Below are 22,261 nucleotides of genomic sequence, written 5' to 3' on the forward strand. Positions count from 1 at the left end.
ATACAACAGGAAAAAAAGGGTGTATCAACCAAAAGTCCAACCAAAGTCTACTGCTCCCCCTCCCCTTCCAAAATATTCCCCATTCCCAAATCTGTAATCCCCTCCCACTGCATCCCACCATAATGTGGGATGGTTTGTTATATCGTACAGTGCCGTATTAAATATAAATTCTAAGTTGTCGAAAAAAGATAACATGTCTGGGCTTCAAAAATAAATTAAGGAGCCTCAATTCCTTGTTTTGTCACAAGTGTTACGAAATCAGAGCGATTTGCCTGCAACGAACAGAATGAGATGCATTCAGATGAACCAGCCCCAAAGATAATAAATACAGCTTCTCGCCTGACCATGCTACGAGACTTTGTCTTGTTCATTTCCATCACATTGCGCAGCAGCTCAGGGATAGTGTAGATGTGGTGCAAGGTGAGGTGTCAGGAAAAAAAGGGGCAAAGGAGGTGGGGAGCATAGATCATGGGGTTTAAGGGAGAGAGGGCAACATGGTTTGTGGGGTGGGAAGAAAAAAAAATCATTAATACAAGCACCCCAGAAAGTACAGCTTTTCAAGTTTGACCGAATTAAATGCACACAAGCAGCAGGTGGCCACAGGCCAGACCAGAGTCCATCTCAATCAACATGCAGCTCCGATCTTGCACGTAAGGAGCTTACCGAGGTGAAGACAAGTGAGGAATCTTCGATCTCCGCAATCTCCCCTTCCTTTTTTTTTCAAATGGTAGCACAAGCACCCTCTTCAAGAATGGAGGTTGATTGGTTGGTTGGCATAAATGATATAAAGGCAAGTTGCACGTCGTGCTTTTAATCAGGAGCGACTTTTGTAAAACTCGAAGAGGAGATGAAAGAGGAAAAGGAAAAAAAAAAATACAAACAAAAATGCACAGTTTGCCTCCGAGCAATGGCTGCCAGGCGGTCCTACGTGCCTCGCATATCATGGCAGAGTAGTCTCTTACCCAGAGATTGGGTGCTGGCCAACTGAATTAAGATAGGGTAATAAGATTGGGAATGAGGACTGGGAAAAAGTGGGGTGAAGTTAAGATTCCTCAGCTGTCCTCAGATTCCTCATCAGCCTCACGAAGCCAAGTGAAGAAGGCTGTAACCGACTTGAGCGCAACACCCTTTCCCTGCTGCTCGGCAGTGTCCTTGCTTTCTTCCCAATGGTAAAACGCATCTTCAGAGATGACATCCTCGTCATAAAGATTGTCAAACAGCGTTTTCAGTATAACTGTTTTGAAAACAAGAAAAACAAAAGGACAAAGGTTGAGCGAAAGGCCTCAAACATCGCGTTATACAGATACTTCATTCACACTGCACACCATCATATTCAGATGTCATTTCCGCTCAACTAGTGTGCTCGGCCAGCAAGTGCGAGATGAGTCTTGACTCAAAATAAACAGTGAAAAATAAATGATTAAAAGGAATCTTGAACAAACAAGCTAACGTTACGTACGTGTGGAAGTTCCATATTTGTGACAAAATAAAATGTTTGACATGATATTCATGTTCACACTGCACACCATGCAAAAGACAACTTGGATAACATGGCTTAAGGAGCACAAGATGCTGAATAAATTAGCAAATAAAGAGTGTTGTTTTGCAAATAAGAAATACCTTATAAAGATGGTTTTGGTTCTTCAATTTGAACTCACAACCATGACATGATTTTAGCCAATGTTTTTGTTTGTTTGCTTTTGTTACTTTCCAATTGTTTTGCTTAGATATTGTTGGACAAAGCAATGCACTGTCGGTAATGCATTATATTATTTTTGTCTTATCACAGGAAAAGGCTTCATTGAAGAAATAAACACAGGGAAAAATACTGGCAGTGGAGCAAAAAGGAACAGGCAGAAAAGGGGCAAAGACAATAAAGCAACCGATAAACAGCTTGGTTAACGGCAAGGGATGGAAAACATACAGCACAATGAAACAAAAAAGGAGAGTTAGATGAAGGACAAACAAACAGGGTAAATGCTGAGAGAAAGTTACAAATGGAGAGAGAAAGTCAGTGAGCATGAAGATCACGAGTTGACATGGCAAAATACACACTGACACACGGCCACCAACACAGTGTGACCACTCCTAATTTTCATAAATGCCAAGGTGAGCCAATGAAAAAAGTCAAGAATTCACAAGGTTTTGGAAAAGCGATGATAATAGAAAACCTATACGCCAAGAAAACCTAGAGAAAACCAAGACACCAAGGTGTGGTCACACTGCACCAACATACACGACGACGCACGGCCACCAAAATACACGACGACACACGGCCACAAAAATACACGACGACATACGGCCACCAAAATACACGACGACGCACGGCCACCAAAATACACGACGACACACGGCCACACACGGCCACCAAAATACACGACGACGCACGGCCACCAAAATACACGACGACGCACGGCCACCAAAATACACGACGACGCACGGCCACCAAAATACACGACGACGCACGGCCACCAAAATACACGACACACGGCCACCAAAATACACGACGACACACGGCCACCAAAAAACACGACGACGCACGGCCACCAAAATACACGACGACACACGGCCACCAAAATACACGACACACGGCCACCAAAAAACACGACGACGCACGGCCACCAAAATACACGACGACACACGGCCACCAAAATACACGACGACATACGGCCACCAAAATACACGACGACGCACAGCCACCAAAATACACGACGACGCACGGCCACCAAAATACACGACGACGCACGGCCACCAAAATACACGACGACACACGGCCACCAAAATACACGACACACGGCCACCAAAATACACGACGACGCACGGCCACCAAAATACACGACGACGCACGGCCACCAAAATACACGACGACACACGGCCACCAAAATACACGACGACGCACGGCCACCAAAATACACGACGACGCACGGCCACCAAAATACACGACGACGCACGGCCACCAAAATACACGACGACGCACGGCCACCAAAATACACGATGACACAAGGCCACCAAAATACGACGACAACACATGGCCACAAAAATACACGACACACAGCCACCAAAATACGACGACGACACACAGCCACCAAAATACGACGACGACGACACACGGCCACCAAAATACGACGACGACACACGCCACCAAAATACGACGACGCACGGCCACCAAAATACACGACGACACACGCCACCAAAATACGACGACGACACACAGCCACCAAAATACGACGACGACACACGGCCACCAAAATACGACGACGACACACGCCACCAAAATACGACGACGCACGGCCACCAAAATACACGACGACGCACGGCCACCAAAATACACGATGACACAAGGCCACCAAAATACGACGACAACACATGGCCACAAAAATACACGACACACGGCCACCAAAATACGACGACGACACACAGCCACCAAAATACGACGACGACACACGGCCACCAAAATACGACGACGCACGGCCACCAAAATACACGACGACGCACGGCCACCAAAATACACGATGACACAAGGCCACCAAAATACGACGACAACACATGGCCACAAAAATACACGACACACGGCCACCAAAATACGACGACGACACACAGCCACCAAAATACGACGACGACACACGGCCACCAAAATACGACGACGACACACGCCACCAAAATACGACGACGCACGGCCACCAAAATACACGACGACGCACGGCCACCAAAATACACGATGACATACGGCCACCAAAATACACGACGACGCACGGCCACCAAAATACACGACGACACACGGCCACACACGGCCACCAAAATACACGACGACGCACGGCCACCAAAATACACGACGACGCACGGCCACCAAAATACACGACGACGCACGGCCACCAAAATACACGACGACGCACGGCCACCAAAATACACGACGACGCACGGCCACCAAAATACACGATGACACACGGCCACCAAAATACACGACGACGCACGGCCACCACAATACACGACGACGCACGGCCACCAAAATACACGACGACGCACGGCCACCAAAATACACGACGACGCACGGCCACCAAAATACACGACGACACACGGCCACCAAAATACACGACACACGGCCACCAAAAAACACGACGACGCACGGCCACCAAAATACACGACGACACACGGCCACCAAAATACACGACACACGGCCACCAAAAAACACGACGACGCACGGCCACCAAAATACACGACGACACACGGCCACCAAAATACACGACGACATACGGCCACCAAAATACACGACGACGCACAGCCACCAAAATACACGACGACGCACGGCCACCAAAATACACGACGACGCACGGCCACCAAAATACACGACGACACACGGCCACCAAAATACACGACACACGGCCACCAAAATACACGACACACGGCCACCAAAATACACGACGACGCACGGCCACCAAAATACACGACGACGCACGGCCACCAAAATACACGACGACACACGGCCACCAAAATACACGACGACGCACGGCCACCAAAATACACGACGACGCACGGCCACCAAAATACACGACGACGCACGGCCACCAAAATACACGATGACACAAGGCCACCAAAATACGACGACAACACATGGCCACAAAAATACACGACACACAGCCACCAAAATACGACGACGACACACAGCCACCAAAATACGACGACGACGACACACGGCCACCAAAATACGACGACGACACACGCCACCAAAATACGACGACGCACGGCCACCAAAATACACGACGACACACGGCCACCAAAATACGACGACGACACACAGCCACCAAAATACGACGACGACACACGGCCACCAAAATACGACGACGACACACGGCCACCAAAATACGACGACGACACACGCCACCAAAATACGACGACGCACGGCCACCAAAATACACGACGACGCACGGCCACCAAAATACACGATGACACAAGGCCACCAAAATACGACGACAACACATGGCCACAAAAATACACGACACACGGCCACCAAAATACGACGACGACACACAGCCACCAAAATACGACGACGACACACGGCCACCAAAATACGACGACGACACACGCCACCAAAATACGACGACGCACGGCCACCAAAATACACCACCACCAAAATACACACCAACACAAAAATACATCGACAGCCACTAAAAATGCGCTTCTGTGCAAAGTCCGAGTCAAGCCAGGTTTGGCTATCAACTCTGAAAAGAACTTCCTGTCATATGAAATGAAGTCAAGTGGAAGTGGAGATTTTCACGCTGCATCAATTTCCGTGCATTATGCGCTGCAACGGAGAAGCACAAATTTAACAACTCGTAAATACAGTTCCCTAAGTGCACAAAACATGCGTGTGCTGTACGTATTGTTGCCAGTCAAAGTTTAGTGTGTAGCAAGCAACACAATTGGCCAGCACATGTAGTGTAGGTCTTTTTTGGGTCCAAAAGACCCAAATGACTCAAACGACCCAAAACATTCAGAAGACCCAAAGACCCTGAGAAGCCAACAGACCCCAAAGATCCAGATAATCAAAAAGACCCTGAGGACCAAAAAGACCCAGATGACTCAAAAGACCCAAAACATCCAGAAAACCCAAAACATCCAGCAGACCTTAAAAGACCCAGATGATCCAAAAGACCCTGAGGACCCAAAAGATCCAGATGACCCAAAAGTCCCCAAAGACCCAGATGATCCAAAAGATCCAGATGACCCAAAAGTCCCCAAGGACCCAAAAGACCCAGATGATCCACATGACCCAAAAGTCCCCAAAGACCCCCAAAAAACCCGAACACCCAAGTGATCCAAAAGACCGTGACGACGCAAAAGACCCAGATGATCCAAAGACCGTGATGACGCAAAAGACCCAGATGACCAAAAGAACTCATAGGACCCAAAAACCCTGAGGTTCCAAAACATCCAGAAGACCCCGAAGACCCAAAAGACTCAAAAGTCCCAGAGGACCCAAAAGTTCTCAAGGACCCAAAAGGCATGCCATGTCAAGGTATATAAAGCAGCTTAATATAATGTCCTTCGACCACGGCACAACATTATAATTACAAAATAAATAACAAAACCAATGATAACATTGCTACAAAGCATATAATAATTAATACTAATACTATTTACAACAATAATAAGAATAGTAGTATCATATGGCAATAATAATAACCAACGTACAATGCCCATGCTGCCCCCAAGCACATCTGGGCTTGGTGAAAGGCAAGCTAATGCTCAAGCAGTCCAGCAGGTGGGTATGCAACAAGACAGTGAAGTCCAATAAAAATTTGGTCCCAAAAAAAAAATCAACGGAACACACCCAAGGTTTTGCAATTGTGTGCGTGCACAGGCACACACACACACACACACACACACACACACACACACACACACACACACACACACACACACACACACACACACACACACACACACACACACACACACACAGACACACGTCTAGGGCGTAAGTTTTTAAATATTTGAGTTTTTGACATCAATTGTTCAGCTTGTTATGAGGATATGGAGAGATAATGTGTAATTAATAATTGGATCAGTCACAGCAACTATAAATAGGTCTTACACATCCTGAGTGTTGCTTGAGATGGTGGATATATTTATTTAATAATTGCTTCTGTTTTTTTTTTTTTTTTTTAAACATTTGAGCTTTTGTCATCAAATTTTCAACAACCCATTGTCATGAGAGTATGGAGAACACCAAATAATAAATTTTACATCGTTGTTTTTTTTTTAAGCTGTTTTCATCAAGTCTAATTTGAGTACAAAGCGGACGTGGAAGTCTTGTTTTGTATCCCACTGATGGGTTGGATCTAGATTTGGACTTGAACTAAAATTTAATCGGCTTGTTCTTGTCACCTAACCAACTCATCCACCTAGTTTTGTCCGAATCCGTCTTAACTTTTTGAAATATCGTGCTATTTATCATTTTTGGCAGTCTCTGAATGATGAAAAATCAATTTAAAAATTCCTGTGTGCAGATCCGGATCTTCACCAAAATCTAATCATTTCGTCCTTGTCCAAAATCGTCCTTCACCAAAATCTAATCATACCCAAGCTCTCCACAAAATTTAGTCCAAATCTGTCCACAACTGAAATATTTTGTTCACAAACAAGAAAAAGACGTCGTGCAGAGCATGATACTTGCAAAATCTGCCCCCTCTCCAAAGGTTGTCATGGATACATCAAATTGTCCATTTCATAAAGATTAAAATTGACAATCTTAATCAAAACTCAGGTCAATTGGATGAAAAGTGATGATTTTTCAGATTTAAATTGATGATTTTAGAAGTTTGACCTTGAGTTGGCCTTTGCCTCAAATAGTTGGTTTCCCAATTCAGTGACGCAATATGCAAATCTTGTTCAGCTTTCAAGTCAATCGGATGAAAAATGATTTTAGAAATTTGACCTCAAAATCAACAGGCTTCTCAGTTGAGACTACCTCGACAACTTGGTAAATTTTAATGACGATCGGTTTAGAATTGTGACCTGAAGGCGATTGACAAAGACAGACAGACAGAATAACAAAATCGACTGACCAATATACTTGAAAAATCTTCGATTTTGCAAGTAACAAACAAACTGCTAACGTGTGTGTGTGTGTGTGTGTGTGTGTGTGTGTGTGTGTGTGTGTGTGTTCGCACCTATGTAAATGCTGAGTCGCATCTTTGGTGGTGGAGGTAATAAAATGAAGTGTGCTTGACAAATGAGTTGCGCGGAAGCATTTTCCCAAGGGGAAAAGCCCGCAACTGCGACCGCAAGTGAAACTGAACACTTGGTGGCAACAACAGCTGCTGAACCTGAAGGTATGCTGGCTGCTACTGCATAGGCCTTAAACTTATAATCAGTTCCCTAGGGAGCAGGTGTTTGTAGTACTGTTCTATTTTTAAGAAAAGGGATCACAAATCTATGATAATTGATCATGCTTGTACAGTATAATTTGGTATGTGTGGGTTTGCAGTGTGTGTGGGTTTGACTTGTATGCACTCCGAAACCGCTGGACAGAATGAGTTGAAATTTGGTGGTTGCAATTGGGGTGTACCTGGGAGAGTTTTATGCATTAAAAATAAAATATCATAATCGTGGGGGTTCAGGAGGGGTGGGGACGCAAATTCTTGATGTAAATGTGTTCGTATTTGTGGGAAAGAGTACGACAATTCCCAGCAGTTTACAGTAATATTATAATGGCATCTCTTTATGAAAATCTTACAGAATTGAAAAGTACTTGGCTCATTTGCATTCTCGATATTTTATGCACTCCAAACCAACCGGATAAAGTAATTTGAAACGTCGTGGCTGTACTCAAGGTGTGTACGGGAATGTTCTAAGTTGGGTTAGTCACCTTCAACCTAAAGATTCCTGCCCTACAGATGTTTCTTGACAGTATAAATTGAGATTAAACTTGTACTTCTTGATGAAACTGTCAATTTGATTATTACATGTAGTTGTACTCATGCAACAGAAGTACTCAGATAAAAAAAAAACAAAAAAACTTTTAAACCGTAACATTTCCCAATTTACACTAATCAATATCAAAGGTGTTAAACATGCATTTTGTTACCCCAAATGACTGAGAATTCGCGAGGGAGCATTAAATGCCTCCAGTGGATGGGGGCGGCCCCCATACCCCCAGCCTTCAAGGTTTTCAGACATCTACTTTTTATTCAGCATACAGGTATTTCAGAAAGAGTGGAGAGCCCTGCAAAAGTGTCATGATATAAATAGATGACTGCTCACGTGAAGTGGAATTGGAAAAGGAGGGTTTTCTGTACCAATTTTTGCGAGCTTTCAGTGGCGAACATGACCAAGTTGCAAACATTTTTTTTTTAATTGCAAACTTATCTGAGTCCAGGACCTGGAAGATTAATGCTAAAATTACCTAGCTGAATCTGAATGGAATTTTTCCTTCCTAGTTTTTCCAATCGAGCACTCCCCCTCTCCCCCTCCAATGAAAACAAACAAACAAACAAACAATATAAATTAAATATATTTTTCAAAAAAAACTAAATTAACTGAATATCTTTTGAAAAATAACATGTTGGTCAATAATCTAAGAAACAGTGAAGTGGAAGAGAAGTGAAGGCTGGTTAAATATCCCAGCAGAACTCACGTGGAGGCTGGTCCAACGCGAACATGAGGGCCTGCAATGCATATAGAGCTTGCAACTGCCTCGGTACATTTCCATCAAGGTACTTAACAAGTACGCTGCCACGATTCTGTATCCCAGCTGCATCCACGCGGTACGTTCTGCCCTCTTCTGCAAGACGCAATGAGAGACACGACATCAGAGCTGCAAATTAAGCTCAAATGCATGACGGAATGACGGCAAACCCCCAACGGCCATTGATGCACTGCCCAGTGGGCCAAGCAGAAGTTAAATGTGTAATCAAATATATCATAAGAAAATTCAGCAATTCTCTGCAAAACGTGTGCATATCTGATATTTATATAGAATTGAAAACAGCTTGGCCAATCTCCACCAAATTTTGCATATGTGCTGAAGGTACTCAGGGTAAGGTGAGGGGTACAAAATAAGTCTCACCAGCGAGGTTAGGGAAGAGACAACTTGCGATGTTCACCTGTATAGTGGAAGTGGTTATACCACTGACTGCAGGCACCAACACCATATTTCAACCTTGTAATTAAATAAACAAGCAGACCAGTGTTCTATATGTATATACAAGCCCCACAAATAAACCGTGTCCAATAAGGTTAAAATGTGCAGCTCACAGTTATGGTGCATTTTGCCTCTAACAGTGGAAACTCATCTGTAGTTTCAACAAACCTGGACGGTAAACACTGTGTTGAGCTCTCCAGGTATTCTTTCACAGACATGGTCGTCTTGTCTGCAGATATGTAGGTTCTTTAGCAACAAGACTATATTTATGTGACTATTTTATTTCACTATTGTCTATTTGTACATGTCATCTGTTTGTCTGCTCTATAGGGAAGGATGAACTTGTTGGGCAAGCTGTACATGTTCACGGAAACCTAAAAAGCCAAAACACTTACATTGATGCCATACGGTTTGATGCAATAAGTGTGGGTGTGGGTGTGGGGAGGGGGGGGGGCGTGGGGTGTAATTCGCCAACTTTCATTGAATCAAAAACAGAGAGCAACATTAAATTCTGTGGGATGAAAGAAACCCACCAACCAAAAATGCTCAAGCAATTATACCCATTTGAAAACGCATCCTATTTAATGTTGTCCTAAGATTTTCTCAGGAAGTATTATTTTTATCCCTCATTACAAATAAAATATAGCACACATAATTAACACCAGGAATGTTCACCTCAAAAATAAAAGGGAACAAAACAATGATTTTTTTCCCCTGAATCCCACCAGCTTTGCAATTCAAGATCGATATAAGTTTTCATTTGGCCGTAACAACTCAACATCAAGCAAAGATTACTTGGCTGAATGATGGCCCACCAGACAGTGCCCATGGTAGTGAAAATACGAGTTACTGGCATACAGCTTACGAGATAGGACTGAATTGCAGATGGCAGTCATCAGCACTCGAATAAACCAAGAAGACTTTGTCTGGTTTTCATCCAACTGGGCCTGCAAACATTAAAGCACAACACAGAACACTAAGCATCAGGCTTTACAACACCTAATCGATAATTACATCATTATTCAGACACTAACAATGGCTGACAACCTCAATCCAGTCGAAGATGCGCTCGTTATCCACTTTATCCTGCAGCAACCTCTCGAGTTGTTTTTGCACCTCTCCTGGGCTCAACATTGGCTTTATCGCCGCATCTCCTGGGGCTGGCGTCTCAGCGACTGTGAACTCCAGCTTCTGCAAAGCACGTGACCCATCCCCTCTGTTCGTTGCGCCAGTACACCAACACAGAGCCCCCCCGCTCACCACAAAGGCAACATCTTAAAGAGACCACCCTCGCCAACACCAAAACTTAATTAAATTACCGAATTATGATTACAAACAAAAGTTATCAGTTGTATTACTTGCTAAAAATGGCAAGTTGCATTGGACAGACAAGCACTACACACCCTCCAAGTTAACAGAATAATCTGATGGCCTATAACACTTGTGGTACGACTTGGTCTTCACACTAAAAAGATGCTCACCATGGCTGTGAGGAACTCATTAACGTTCTCATTTTCCGGCAAAAAGTCGCTCCAGTTGAGGCCAGCTTGCCTCCACTGGCTGGCTACTTTCATATGGCTCTGCAAAAACAACCAAACACTGGAAAGTGGAAAGGTGGTGGTGGCTTTGTAAAGGAAATTTTAAATAGAATGGATTAATAAAGGTGCAAAACATGGCTGCAAAGTCAATAAATTAATCTGAAATGTAAATTCCAAAAACAACTCCAACAACAACAGAATTACTAGATCCAATCAGTTTGTAACAGTTCATTTTGCATTCTGATTTCAAAATACACCATTAACGAAACAAATAAATTCAGCACATTTCTCAGCAATTCCAGAAGCGAGAGTCACGTCTCGTCTTTTTGGGTCCATGAGTGCCGGTGAAAACCGACGTTTTTTACAGACAATCAAGGACCCACAAAGGCAAGATATGGCTGCCTCTGACCTGGAAACTCACAAAGTTGAATTTGCTGCTTAATGGTGCATTTTCCAAATGAAAGTGCCAAATTAAATATCGTTAGATCCCGGCATTCACGGTTCATAAAATGTGACCTGCTTCTACATTCGCTGCCCTGTGTTTTGCATATTCGAGGTCTTTCTGGGACATATTCATGGTTTTTCATGGGATTTTTGATTTTCCCTTACGCCCTGACATTTGTAGATTCGACATTCGCGGCATTTTTCAGGAACGTGTCCCCCACAAATGTTGGGGTCCAACTGCATTCATGAATATATAATTTGCAGTTAAGAAATTTGAGCTTGACAATAGGTGGTGAAGAATAATGGGACACCAAAGATGAGCACAGCACTGACTCATGGAAGAAACACCCCAAGCACAAAAAGCCGCAAATTCAGTGAAGGCAGTCTGGTAATGTGGAAATTGTACAGTTTGTTATCTTGTGAAGCAGAAGTACAAAATGTCTTCTTTTGTAGGTCACGATGAAGATGGAGGAGGGAAAGTGGGGTTGGGTGGGTGAAGAGCGGGTAACAAGATAGGTGGTCCTTACCATGCGCTTGCATAGCAGGTGGAGGATGTCAGACAGCAGGACTCCAGCTTTTTTTGAAGGCAACAGTACCTTACAGCTTCTGTAAGAGCACAAGGAGGAGCCATAAGATGAAGTCAAAGGATAGGCTGCTTTGGGGATCCCAAATTATTTTCATATACATGACCTTAAGCACACTGGGATGTTATTTGCTTGTTAAAAGATGAGCCACACCCATGCAGAAGCTGTTGCTTGGTGTTCATCATTTACCCAGGTGTTCCCATTTTATTGTTGACTCCCTGTATGTATGTGCATGCCTGGATGCTAAAGTTGGCCTTATCCTCTTGATGGTGGTGGGGAAGGATGCTAATGACCACCTTACCCTTCTGTTTGGGTGGTTGGGGGGGAGGAATGCTAAAAATTGCCTTCTCTCCTGTTGGGGGGGGGGTGGGGTATGCTAAAGGTGGCCTTACCCTTCTGTTGGGGGGGGGGGGCGGGGGGGAAATGCTAAAGTTCCAATGCTCTCATTCCAATATGCAATGTTTTGATAAATTTGATGACAAATTTCTCCCCCTCACTGTGAATCCTCCCCAGTGAAAATCCCATTTCTTGGACTGTGATATTTATAATTATATATAGTGTGAGAAATAATTCATCAGACATAATCCATAACTTTGTATTTATTGTAATCCTCTGTGTTGTGTTGAGTTTTGTACACCCACCATTTTGACAGGCTTTTCCCCTCATATCTTCTATATTTATCCATAATCTCTGCCAGTCAGTCTGTCCATTCGGGGAACCCTCTCACAGCTTTATATTAACTCAAATTCAATTTCATTTTTTTGTAGTTGCCAAGATGGTTTAAGTTTCAGTAAAAGGTGAGACAAATCAGAAACATATTGACGGCGTTAGACAAAAATGCATTCTATTTTCCATTATGAATGGACCCGGTTGGATGTGATGTGGGGAGAGACGAAAGAGGAGAGAGGGGAGGAGGAGAACAGCGAGGGTAGGGTTCCCTGCTCGGGAATTAGTTATAATAGCCATTTTGAATATATTTGGTTGGACACGATGTGGGGAGTGGGAGAGGGAGTAGAAGAGGAAGGGTAGTGTTCCCTGCTCAGGAAAACTGAAGTTAGGGATTGAACTGTAGTACATTTATATTTTTTCATGTTCCCGGGGTAGATATAAAGAGTCCATTTAAGTTGAGTAATAACTCTTTTCCAACTATAGAATTAAACAATACTTTAAAAAACTTTGTACGTAATAAAATGAATATGTGGACGAATGATGGAATCCAATATTTATTAATAATGCTTGGTTTTAAGGAATTCTAAGTTTGTGAAGTGAAGCGTATTCAATGCTTTCAAGTGTAAAAATGAATGACAAAAGTCAGTCAAGGCAGGTTCTCCCCCTCTCAAATCAAGTCAATCCTCCCAAGTCAATAAAGTCAAGGCAGAAGTAAGTCATTCCACATCCTCTCCCACCCCTCACCCCCTCCTCTCCCCTGTGCAATATTCTCTCCCCCTCACCCCTCTCCCCTTTGTGGTGTGTGTGTGTGATGAGGGGGAAGAGGGGAGATGGTGAAGAGAGGGGGAGGGGTGGGAAAAGTGTTGGAGGGGTGAGAGTGTGGGAGGAGAAGGAGAGAGAGTGGGAGGAGGGGAGAATTGAGATCTTGAAGTCACATTTTACATGATATGGAATGACACATTACAACTGTATTTCACATGTGCACGGACATGAATTCACATATGATGTGAAGGGAATAAATGGTGCGGATTACAAAATTTCTTGATCTGACGAATTGCCTAAGTAACCATTTTGTAAACCTATGTGTACAGCATTGAACTCAAGATGTTCAAATGACATACATGCCCATGCCCGTGGGTTTCCCAAGGATGCCCCATCAGAATATTCTCCCGTTGGTTGTCATCTCCAATTGCGGGTTTCAGGAGGTGGGAGGTAGTTCTCCCAGAACTCAAAATCTCCACCCCCTGTTTGGTAAAGCATCAGGATTCATGACCCAAGCTGTGAAGTTTCATTCCCATAGCCTCATTCCAAGGGCTCTTTTCAGAATCTTCACTGAACGTCTGACAGCCTCCACTTGTAGCTCGTTTGTAGTGACATTCCCTGGAATGATTTTTAAGCACTCAGTAAGGGTTTTCTTTATCATTCCTGTAGCTCCAACTATCACTGGAATAATTTCAGCGTTCTTCAATTTCCAAATCCTTGACCTCATTTTTCAGATCATGGTATTTAGTCATTTTCCTTATTTCTGTGGCATTTAGTCAAGTCATTGGGAAAGGAAACCTCGATCAATAATCCAGTCATTTTCCTTTTTGTGTTTGAGCACTATGTCCGGGCGCAGCGCTTTGATTGCAATGTCCACACTTGACGGGATCATCTTGTCAAGCATATGTTCATTTGCAAGGATCAGATTTGGCTTGCGTTTCCATGATTGTTCTGGTACCGGGATGTTGAAATGTTTACTGATGGGCCAGTGGATTACTCTGCAGACATTATGTCTTTCTGTGTACAGCTGTTCTGACATGAGTTTTTTTACACCCTGAAAGGAGGTGAATGGTACTTTCTGTTTCTTCCCCACAAAAACCTGCATTTGTCTGATTGGTTTAATCACGTCATTTTCTTCAACACATGAGTGCAGTGTTCTTGGTCTTGGGCAATGACGACGCCTTCTCCATCCCAACTAATTTGACCTCTTAGTAGCCAGTCTTTCTGTCGCTGTCAAGCTTTGAAGCTCTGTCCCTCCAGACTCCACTCAAATGTAACCGCAAAAACAAACAAACAAACAAACAAAAAATCTTACGTCACCATTTTGGTCACAACTTGGAGGCCTCAGACTTCAGGCCAAACGCCTTACGCCTCAAGCCTCTGGTATACATTTGAAGACAGTAGCTCATCTTCTATCATGAAAGAATGGTATGTTTTGATTATAACCCACACAGAGGAAATCAAGTAATGCATGTTTCTCTTGAGGAGCGATCAAGGCAACAGTCAATTGCTTATACACCGCCCAAATAGAAAAATATGAACAAAAAAGAAGACTGCTGACTTTATGTACATTTAAAAATTCCCTCTATGTACGGAAGAAAAAAATTGTAGGACTCTCACATTTCTGTTTGTATCCCTACATCTGTATTTTGTTGTTCAATTTCCCTAAATGGAGTGAAGGAAGCTTGCTTCTAACTTATGATATTGTTTTGGGGAATTCTCCTACTTGCATTCTTTATGCTTTTCGGGACAACTGCTTATAGGCTTGTTCATTTGCATATAATTTGAGTCCTATAAATGGTTTTTTGGATGATGAATGGATAATAAATGTTGTCTCGATCAAATCTGTCCCACCTCAAGAAAAAGTATTGAGATATAGCAACTTCAATGGCCACAAATTTCATGAACCTCAATAAATAGTTGAATTTCTGCAAAAAGTGGCAATTTGACATATGCCCCAATAGGACTTTTAAAAAAAAACAGACTAAAAGTGATTTTAATGTGAGCATCTTTTTTCCCCATCTAAGGAGACATGAATGAACATAATGAAGTACATAATTTTGGATCATGTGGGCAGGGGTGGGGGGGGGGGGAGGGGAGTCTCCTTGGCCATTGGACTAAAAGGAAAGGAAACATTTCGACCAACTTTTTCATTGTGGACGACATTTACCAGGGATGGTAAAAAGAGCAACAGGCTGAACCTGAGATATAAGGCAAGATACAAGAGAACAATGGCGAGATAGACCCGCTGTAACTCACGTGAAAAGTTCAGCCATGGGGATGACTCCGTCTACAAGCATGGGTGTCATGAGCTCAGCGAGGTACATCCAGATGTGTGGAATGTCAATAGCCATGTCTTCAGAGATCTCTAGTATCTCGCTCAATCTGCCACATATTCGTCTCTCAGCACAACCCGGGCAGAAACCCTCTTGACACAAAGCTAGTCCTTTAACTTCAAGTAGATAGTTTAGACATCCACGAAGATTACGGAGTACTTTGTGAAATGGCCACAGGATGCAGAAAATTCGAGACTCTAGGGTAATAACAAGCAGTCTCCAAGCAAAAGTAATGCCTCATTCCATTTTCTTAAAGCACATACCCGTGGAAATACTCCTGACGTGGGAGCATGTCATGATGCACTAGCTGGCACAGCAGGTTACCCATGTGTTCCCGGGAAATTGTGCTGCGCTCCAGCGTCGATTCGATGCCCACGCGCACAAACACCGACAACTGGGATACTTCCAACTCCCGGACGCACTGCATCGCCTCCTGTCATCACAAGCACGCAATGGTTGCCTATGAAGCAGATTTTCACATGCCACATGAATCTGTCAAAAACGGATGGCCATGCATTGATTTGACAGATCTTCATCACCAGTTCATATTGCCAACAGAACCTTAATGTCATTGAGGTGCAGAAACTCCTCGATTATAGACCGAGATTTTCTCTCCATTTCCTCCTCTGTGAGCTTTATGGGGGGCGCTGCCGGTGGGGGTTCAACCTTGCCTGCACACAAGGAAATCCTTTCACTTATGAGCCACACATTAGTGCCGTCTTCCAATAACACCATACAATGTTTTTTTGCAGATTAATAATTGAACAGAGAGATGTCTATAACAATGGAGTACTACATGACACGCTTCAATTATCAAATTTAAATAAAAGAAAAGGGGAGAGTGAACGAACGAGGAAATTATAGAGATGGATCAACTTATCCAGCGCACATAAAACAGCACATATTAGTCAAATACAACCTGTATAATGTTTTTACCATCAGTAGCTGCATAACACGAGGTCAATTTCAGAGGGTTCAGTTGCGATGGCCAATATTCAAAATGAGCTTAGTAAGTGACAGTTTAGTAAAAGGAGACTGCCCGTAGTGATAGCGTGGAGGAACAAATGCATAGTCAACGCACCAGCACGGGATTCTCGAACCCGCCGCTCATCCTCGCGCTCCTTTGGCCTCTCTTCACGGCGACGCGGTGTGCCCTCACGCTCCATATCAACCTCCCGGCTCCGCTCCTCCATGAGCTCCCTGCCAAAGCTACCCTTGCCCATTGTAGGCACTTGGCGGACATTGCGATCAGTCCGGTCACGACCAGTGCTGCCTCTGCAATAACGGAAAGACAAAGCAAAAAACAAAGGCAGGGAAGTGAAAAGGAGTTGGCCTTTTTAGTCTTCTCATTTGAACTGATTGCTCATGATGTGAGGGACTCAGTTTCAAATCCTTCGTACGACATGCATTTATCCATTGTCTAATATGTCCTTGCAATTCACATAAAAGCACACTTGTGCATACCCACGTGTTTGCCCTGCATGTGGTTTATTTACAAGCTCCTCCATGAGTTTTAAAAACAAAGTTTAAAAATAAAATAATTAACAAAATTATTTTTTTCCTAGCATCAGAAAAGTTCAGCAATCTCAATTAAACCAATGGAGGTACAAAAGTGAAGTTTGTCTTTTCTTCAGTGATAATTGTGAGGAGCGGCCAAAATCACCTTGCTCAAGTTGTATAAAATGTGGTTAACTGTCCACAAGCCCAAAGCAGTCAATTTCCTGCCTCGGCTGCTTTACCACTGTTCAAAAGTCACAAAAACAAAGGTGATCGAGTACATTGGCCTGGAGCAGATGGCTGTCGGGTTGAATAAGTGTGTTTTTAGAACCCTTCAGATAGCCTTTTAAGGGAAAAAGAAGAGAAGAAAAAAACTTGTTCAATTTGCTTCACCGGCTCACAATGGAGGTGCAAACAAACTAGATATCTTAACAGAGTGATGTCACCACCACATCATGTCATGGGTTTCTTTCAAAAGAAGAAGGACAAGAGTCAGAGTGAGAAAGAGCGAGAGCGAGAGAGACAGAGACAGAGACAGAGACAGAGACAGAGACAGAGACAGAGACAGAGACAGAGACAGAGAAAGAGAGGACGGAGAAAGAGAGGACGGAGAAAGAGAGGACGGAGAAAGAGAGGACGGAGAAAGAGAGGTACGGAGAAAGAGAGGTACGGAGAAAGAGAGGTACGGAGAAAGAGAGGTACGGAGAAAGAGAGGTACGGAGAAAGAGAGGACGGAGAAAGAGAGGACGGAGAAAGAGAGGACGGAGAAAGAGAGGACGGAGAAAGAGAGGACGGAGAAAGAGAGGACGGAGAAAGAGAGGACGGAGAAAGAGAGGACGGAGAAAGAGAGGACGGAGAAAGAGAGGACGGAGAAAGAGAGGACGGAGAAAGAGAGAGGACGGAGAAAGAGAGGACGGAGAAAGAGAGGACGGAGAAAGAGAGGACGGAGAAAGAGAGGACGGAGAAAGAGAGGACGGAGAAAGAGAGGACGGAGAAAGAGAGGACGGAGAAAGAGAGGACGGAGACGACAGAGAGGACAAACACGGAGAGCGAGAGACACAGAGACACAGAGACACAGAGACACAGAGACACAGAGACACAGAGACACAGAGACAGAGAGACAGAGAGACAGAGAGACAGAGAGACAGAGAGACAGAGAGACAGAGAGACAGAGAGACAGAGAGACAGAGAGACAGAGAGACAGAGAGACAGAGAGACAGAGAGACAGAGAGACAGAGAGACAGAGAGACAGAGAGACAGAGAGACAGAGAGACAGAGAGACAGAGAGACAGAGAGACAGAGAGACAGAGAGACAGAGAGACAGAGAGACAGAGAGACAGAGAGACAGAGAGACAGAGAGACAGAGAGACAGAGAGACAGAGAGACAGAGAGACAGAGAGACAGAGAGACAGAGAGACAGAGAGACAGAGAGACAGAGAGAGAGAGAGAGAGAGAGAGAGAGAGAGAGAGAGAGAGAGAGAGAGAGAGAGAGAGAGAGAGAGAGAGAGAGAGAGAGAGTCTAATGGCCAAGAACTGAATTTTTCATGCAGCAAAAAAAGCTTTACACTGATTAATTATTTGTGTAATCAATGGTGGCGAACTTAAAAGTACCGAAAAAACAAATAAATAAATAAAATAAAATATAACAGCGTGATGTCGCCGCGCTGTAAGCCATAAGTGTGACAGAGACACAGGACAGAATAGCCAATTATATAACAGCGCAATGTCGCTGTGCTGTAATAAAACCACAGTGAGTGGTTGGCACCAAATAGGTCATGTGATGAAAATAACAACACAGCTTTGTGCTGGTTTCCAAAGCACATTAACAATATTCCAAACCATAGCGAAGTCGATGGAACGCCGTCACAAATATCCACACTGCACCTCAAGAATAGTTGAAAGATGGCAAAAAGTTTCATCAGGAATGACCCAACATCAAATTTTATTATGGATTTTTTTTCCCATTTTTACCTTCGTACTACATGCAAGAGAGAGAGAGACACAAGGGGAGGGGGGGTGGGTCAAATCCAAAAACGTTATATAGTTCATGCATCCCCCAATGTTGATTGCACAGACAAAGTTTCATTTTAAAATGTTTAAAAATATGCCCGCAATTGCATTTTTGGTATTTGACTTTTTGACCCCGTACAGGGGGTGGGACCAAAATGATACTGCCCTCGCACCTTCTTTCCATGTGGTGATCACAACGACCAAGTTTGGTGAATTTCTGCACAACCATTTAAGAGGAGATAGCATGACAGAGACCAACACAGACAGAAACGAATCCAATTTCCACAACCCCCCCCCCCGTTTTTTTTCTTCTTCAAAAATCCTGGGGATAATCACCAAGAAAATTCTGTAATTAAAATGAATAGCACATCAATATAAACACAAAACTTAATGACAGAATGATATGGTCGAGTGACAGGTCTTTTACGAGATTGATCAATACTTACCGCGAAATGGGCCTTCTCTCGTTGGTCTCCACTGAGACCGGTGAAGTCTGGTTTTGTAACGCTGAGTAGCGATTCACCACGCCAAGAGCAGGATTGCGGGCGCTTTCTGCAATGAGACAACAATGAACTGCAGAAACAGCTCTCAAAGGGTCTCTTCTCAAGAGGTGTGTACTCACTCAAAAGCAACTACAAGTCAAAAATGTAGTGAGATCTACCAATCCCAGTGGTCAAATGAGGTCACCTCACCAGAGCGTGCATGAAACGGAAAACAAAAATCATAACATGGTTCGAGTTTAGGCACAACTTCATTTTCGTTGTATTTATTTTCTTATTAACACAATTTTTCTCGGACAAGTAAAACCAACTACGAGGTTGTATAATCAAGACTACGACATGTAGGGAAAAAAATAAAATAAATGACACCCAACAGACGACGACACTCGTTTTTGGGGCTCTCAATGGAGAAGAATCACTTTAAAAATTATCGTATCCAGATCCTGATCTTCACCAAAATCTAATCAATTCATCCTCGTCACATACTCAACCTGTCCATCATATTTTGTCCGAATCCATCCACAACTTCAGATATCACCATTTAAACACAGGACAGAGGTAAAAACATAACCTCGGTCCACCTTTGGGGGCAGAGGTAACCATATATCTGCGATCACAAAGTGCCACAAGGCTAACCCTCCCTGTGCCCGCGATCCAATGATGGCCATAACATTTTCGGACCGCCATATGACCTTGATCTTCGACATTTAGGGATCGAGTGTATATTTAGAAAATTACCCCCGGTTGGGGGTGCAAGTCATCTCTGATCGGCTTAGAATGGCTTCGATGTCGTCTTGTCTTTTGGTTCAACGTACAGACGAAAACCCGGGAGTAAAAAGGATAGAAAACCTCAGAAATCAAACTACATTTCTGAGTTATCTGGAGATAGATTTTGAAAATGGTTGATTTGGAACATTTATGATCAATGTGTCTTCAAAAGGATAGAAACCAGACCTCAGAAATCAAACCGCATTTCTGAGTCATAAATGGCAGATGATATTTTGACAATGGATGATTTCACAAGTTTACAGCATCGGTGACCTTGACATTGACCTTCAATGAGGTCTAAAATCATACCGTCGTGCATCACTCATCGACCACTACCTACATACCAAGTTTCATCAAGAGCGGGTGAAATTTTTTTGACCGTATCACATCGACGATTTTTCCAACTTTGAAGACACGTGACTCGATAACCAGGACGGATTTCAAAAAACCAGCTTGACCAAATTTAGATATTGTTCCATATTATCAGAATCCGAAGGAATTTCGAAGATCGGATCATAAATGGCGGAGATAGATTTTGAAAATGGATGATTTCGCAACCTTGGAGTGACCTTGACGTTGAACTTGACCTTCAATCGGGTCAAAGGTCATACCGTCGTGCATCCCTCATCGACATCTACCCACATACCAAATATCAAGAAAATCGGAAGAAAAAATGGTGACGTACGTACGGACGTACGTACGTACATACGGGAATCATGAAATCATCCTTGGACGTACGTGCGTACTGGACGTACGTACTAGACGTACGTACTGGACGTACGTATTGGACGTACGTACTGGACGTAGTGGTGATTGACGGACATCGAGCCTGGTTTTATTAGGTCATCTCGTTAGAGATGACCTAAAAATGTGTCCAGATCTAGTCAATCCACAAAACCCAACAACATGAAAATCAGAGGACATATTGGAAGGCCAAGTGCATTGGCAATTTTTAGCAGCATCTACCTACATACCAAGTTTCATCAAGATCGGGTGAATTTTTTTTGACCGTATCACAGACGATTTTTCCAACTTTGAAGACACGTGACTCGATAACCAGGACGAATTTCAAAAAACCGGCGTAAGCGAACGCTGCTCTAAGAGAGCTCGGCACTCTTCTTCTTCTTCTTCTTCTTCTTCTTCTTCTTCTTCTGAAGACAAAACCTTTTGGACTCGGCTCTTTTATATACAGGATCCGGATCTCCTTAAATACTAAACATCTGTACACATCCTCGCATTGAGGGTGCCTTTTGAGAGCGTCTATCATGAACTGTTAAATATATTTGGACATTTGCTTTTAAGTTTTGAAAAGTTCACGTTACTATTTAAAGATTATTCCATTTAATATATTGTAATTTCGTAAATACACTTTTCTCGTCATGAACGAAGATCGTCCATGACGGCATGTGACGAAATATCGGAATTTGTTGTTTTTTTATTTTTAAAAATTCTTCTTCCTCTTCTTGTTCTTCTTCTGGTGAAGACAAAACCTTTAGGACACGGCTCTTGG

The 22,261-nt window shown here is 43.4% G+C and overlaps 1 protein-coding gene across 8 annotated transcripts in view; it reads right to left on the reverse strand.

Annotated features, from left to right (window-relative positions):
• Nucleotides 1–219: 219 nt before the first annotated feature.
• Nucleotides 220–22,261, reverse strand: part of LOC147019085 (eukaryotic translation initiation factor 4 gamma 3-like) — a 211,594-nt gene continuing 189,552 nt past the window's right edge. For all 8 annotated transcript variants that reach the window (XM_085899332.1, XM_085899330.1, XM_085899331.1 and 5 more), the window contains 11 exons: nt 19,930–20,035; nt 17,058–17,251; nt 16,538–16,647; nt 16,240–16,409; nt 15,900–16,025; nt 12,153–12,231; nt 11,125–11,223; nt 10,691–10,834; nt 10,509–10,590; nt 9,137–9,283; nt 220–1,234 (listed from right to left, as the gene is read on the reverse strand). In XM_085899332.1, coding sequence (XP_085755458.1) covers nt 1,053–1,234; nt 9,137–9,283; nt 10,509–10,590; nt 10,691–10,834; nt 11,125–11,223; nt 12,153–12,231; nt 15,900–16,025; nt 16,240–16,409; nt 16,538–16,647; nt 17,058–17,251; nt 19,930–20,035 — 1,439 coding nt within the window. In that variant the 3' untranslated portion in view covers nt 220–1,052. The remainder of the gene's footprint in view (nt 1,235–9,136; nt 9,284–10,508; nt 10,591–10,690; nt 10,835–11,124; nt 11,224–12,152; nt 12,232–15,899; nt 16,026–16,239; nt 16,410–16,537; nt 16,648–17,057; nt 17,252–19,929; nt 20,036–22,261) is intronic.

Source organism: Eptatretus burgeri, chromosome 10 (genome assembly GCF_056783735.1).
Source record: "Eptatretus burgeri isolate ZD-2024b chromosome 10, Ebu_testis_v1, whole genome shotgun sequence".
In the NCBI taxonomy this organism is placed as follows: Eukaryota; Metazoa; Chordata; class Myxini; order Myxiniformes; family Myxinidae; genus Eptatretus; species Eptatretus burgeri.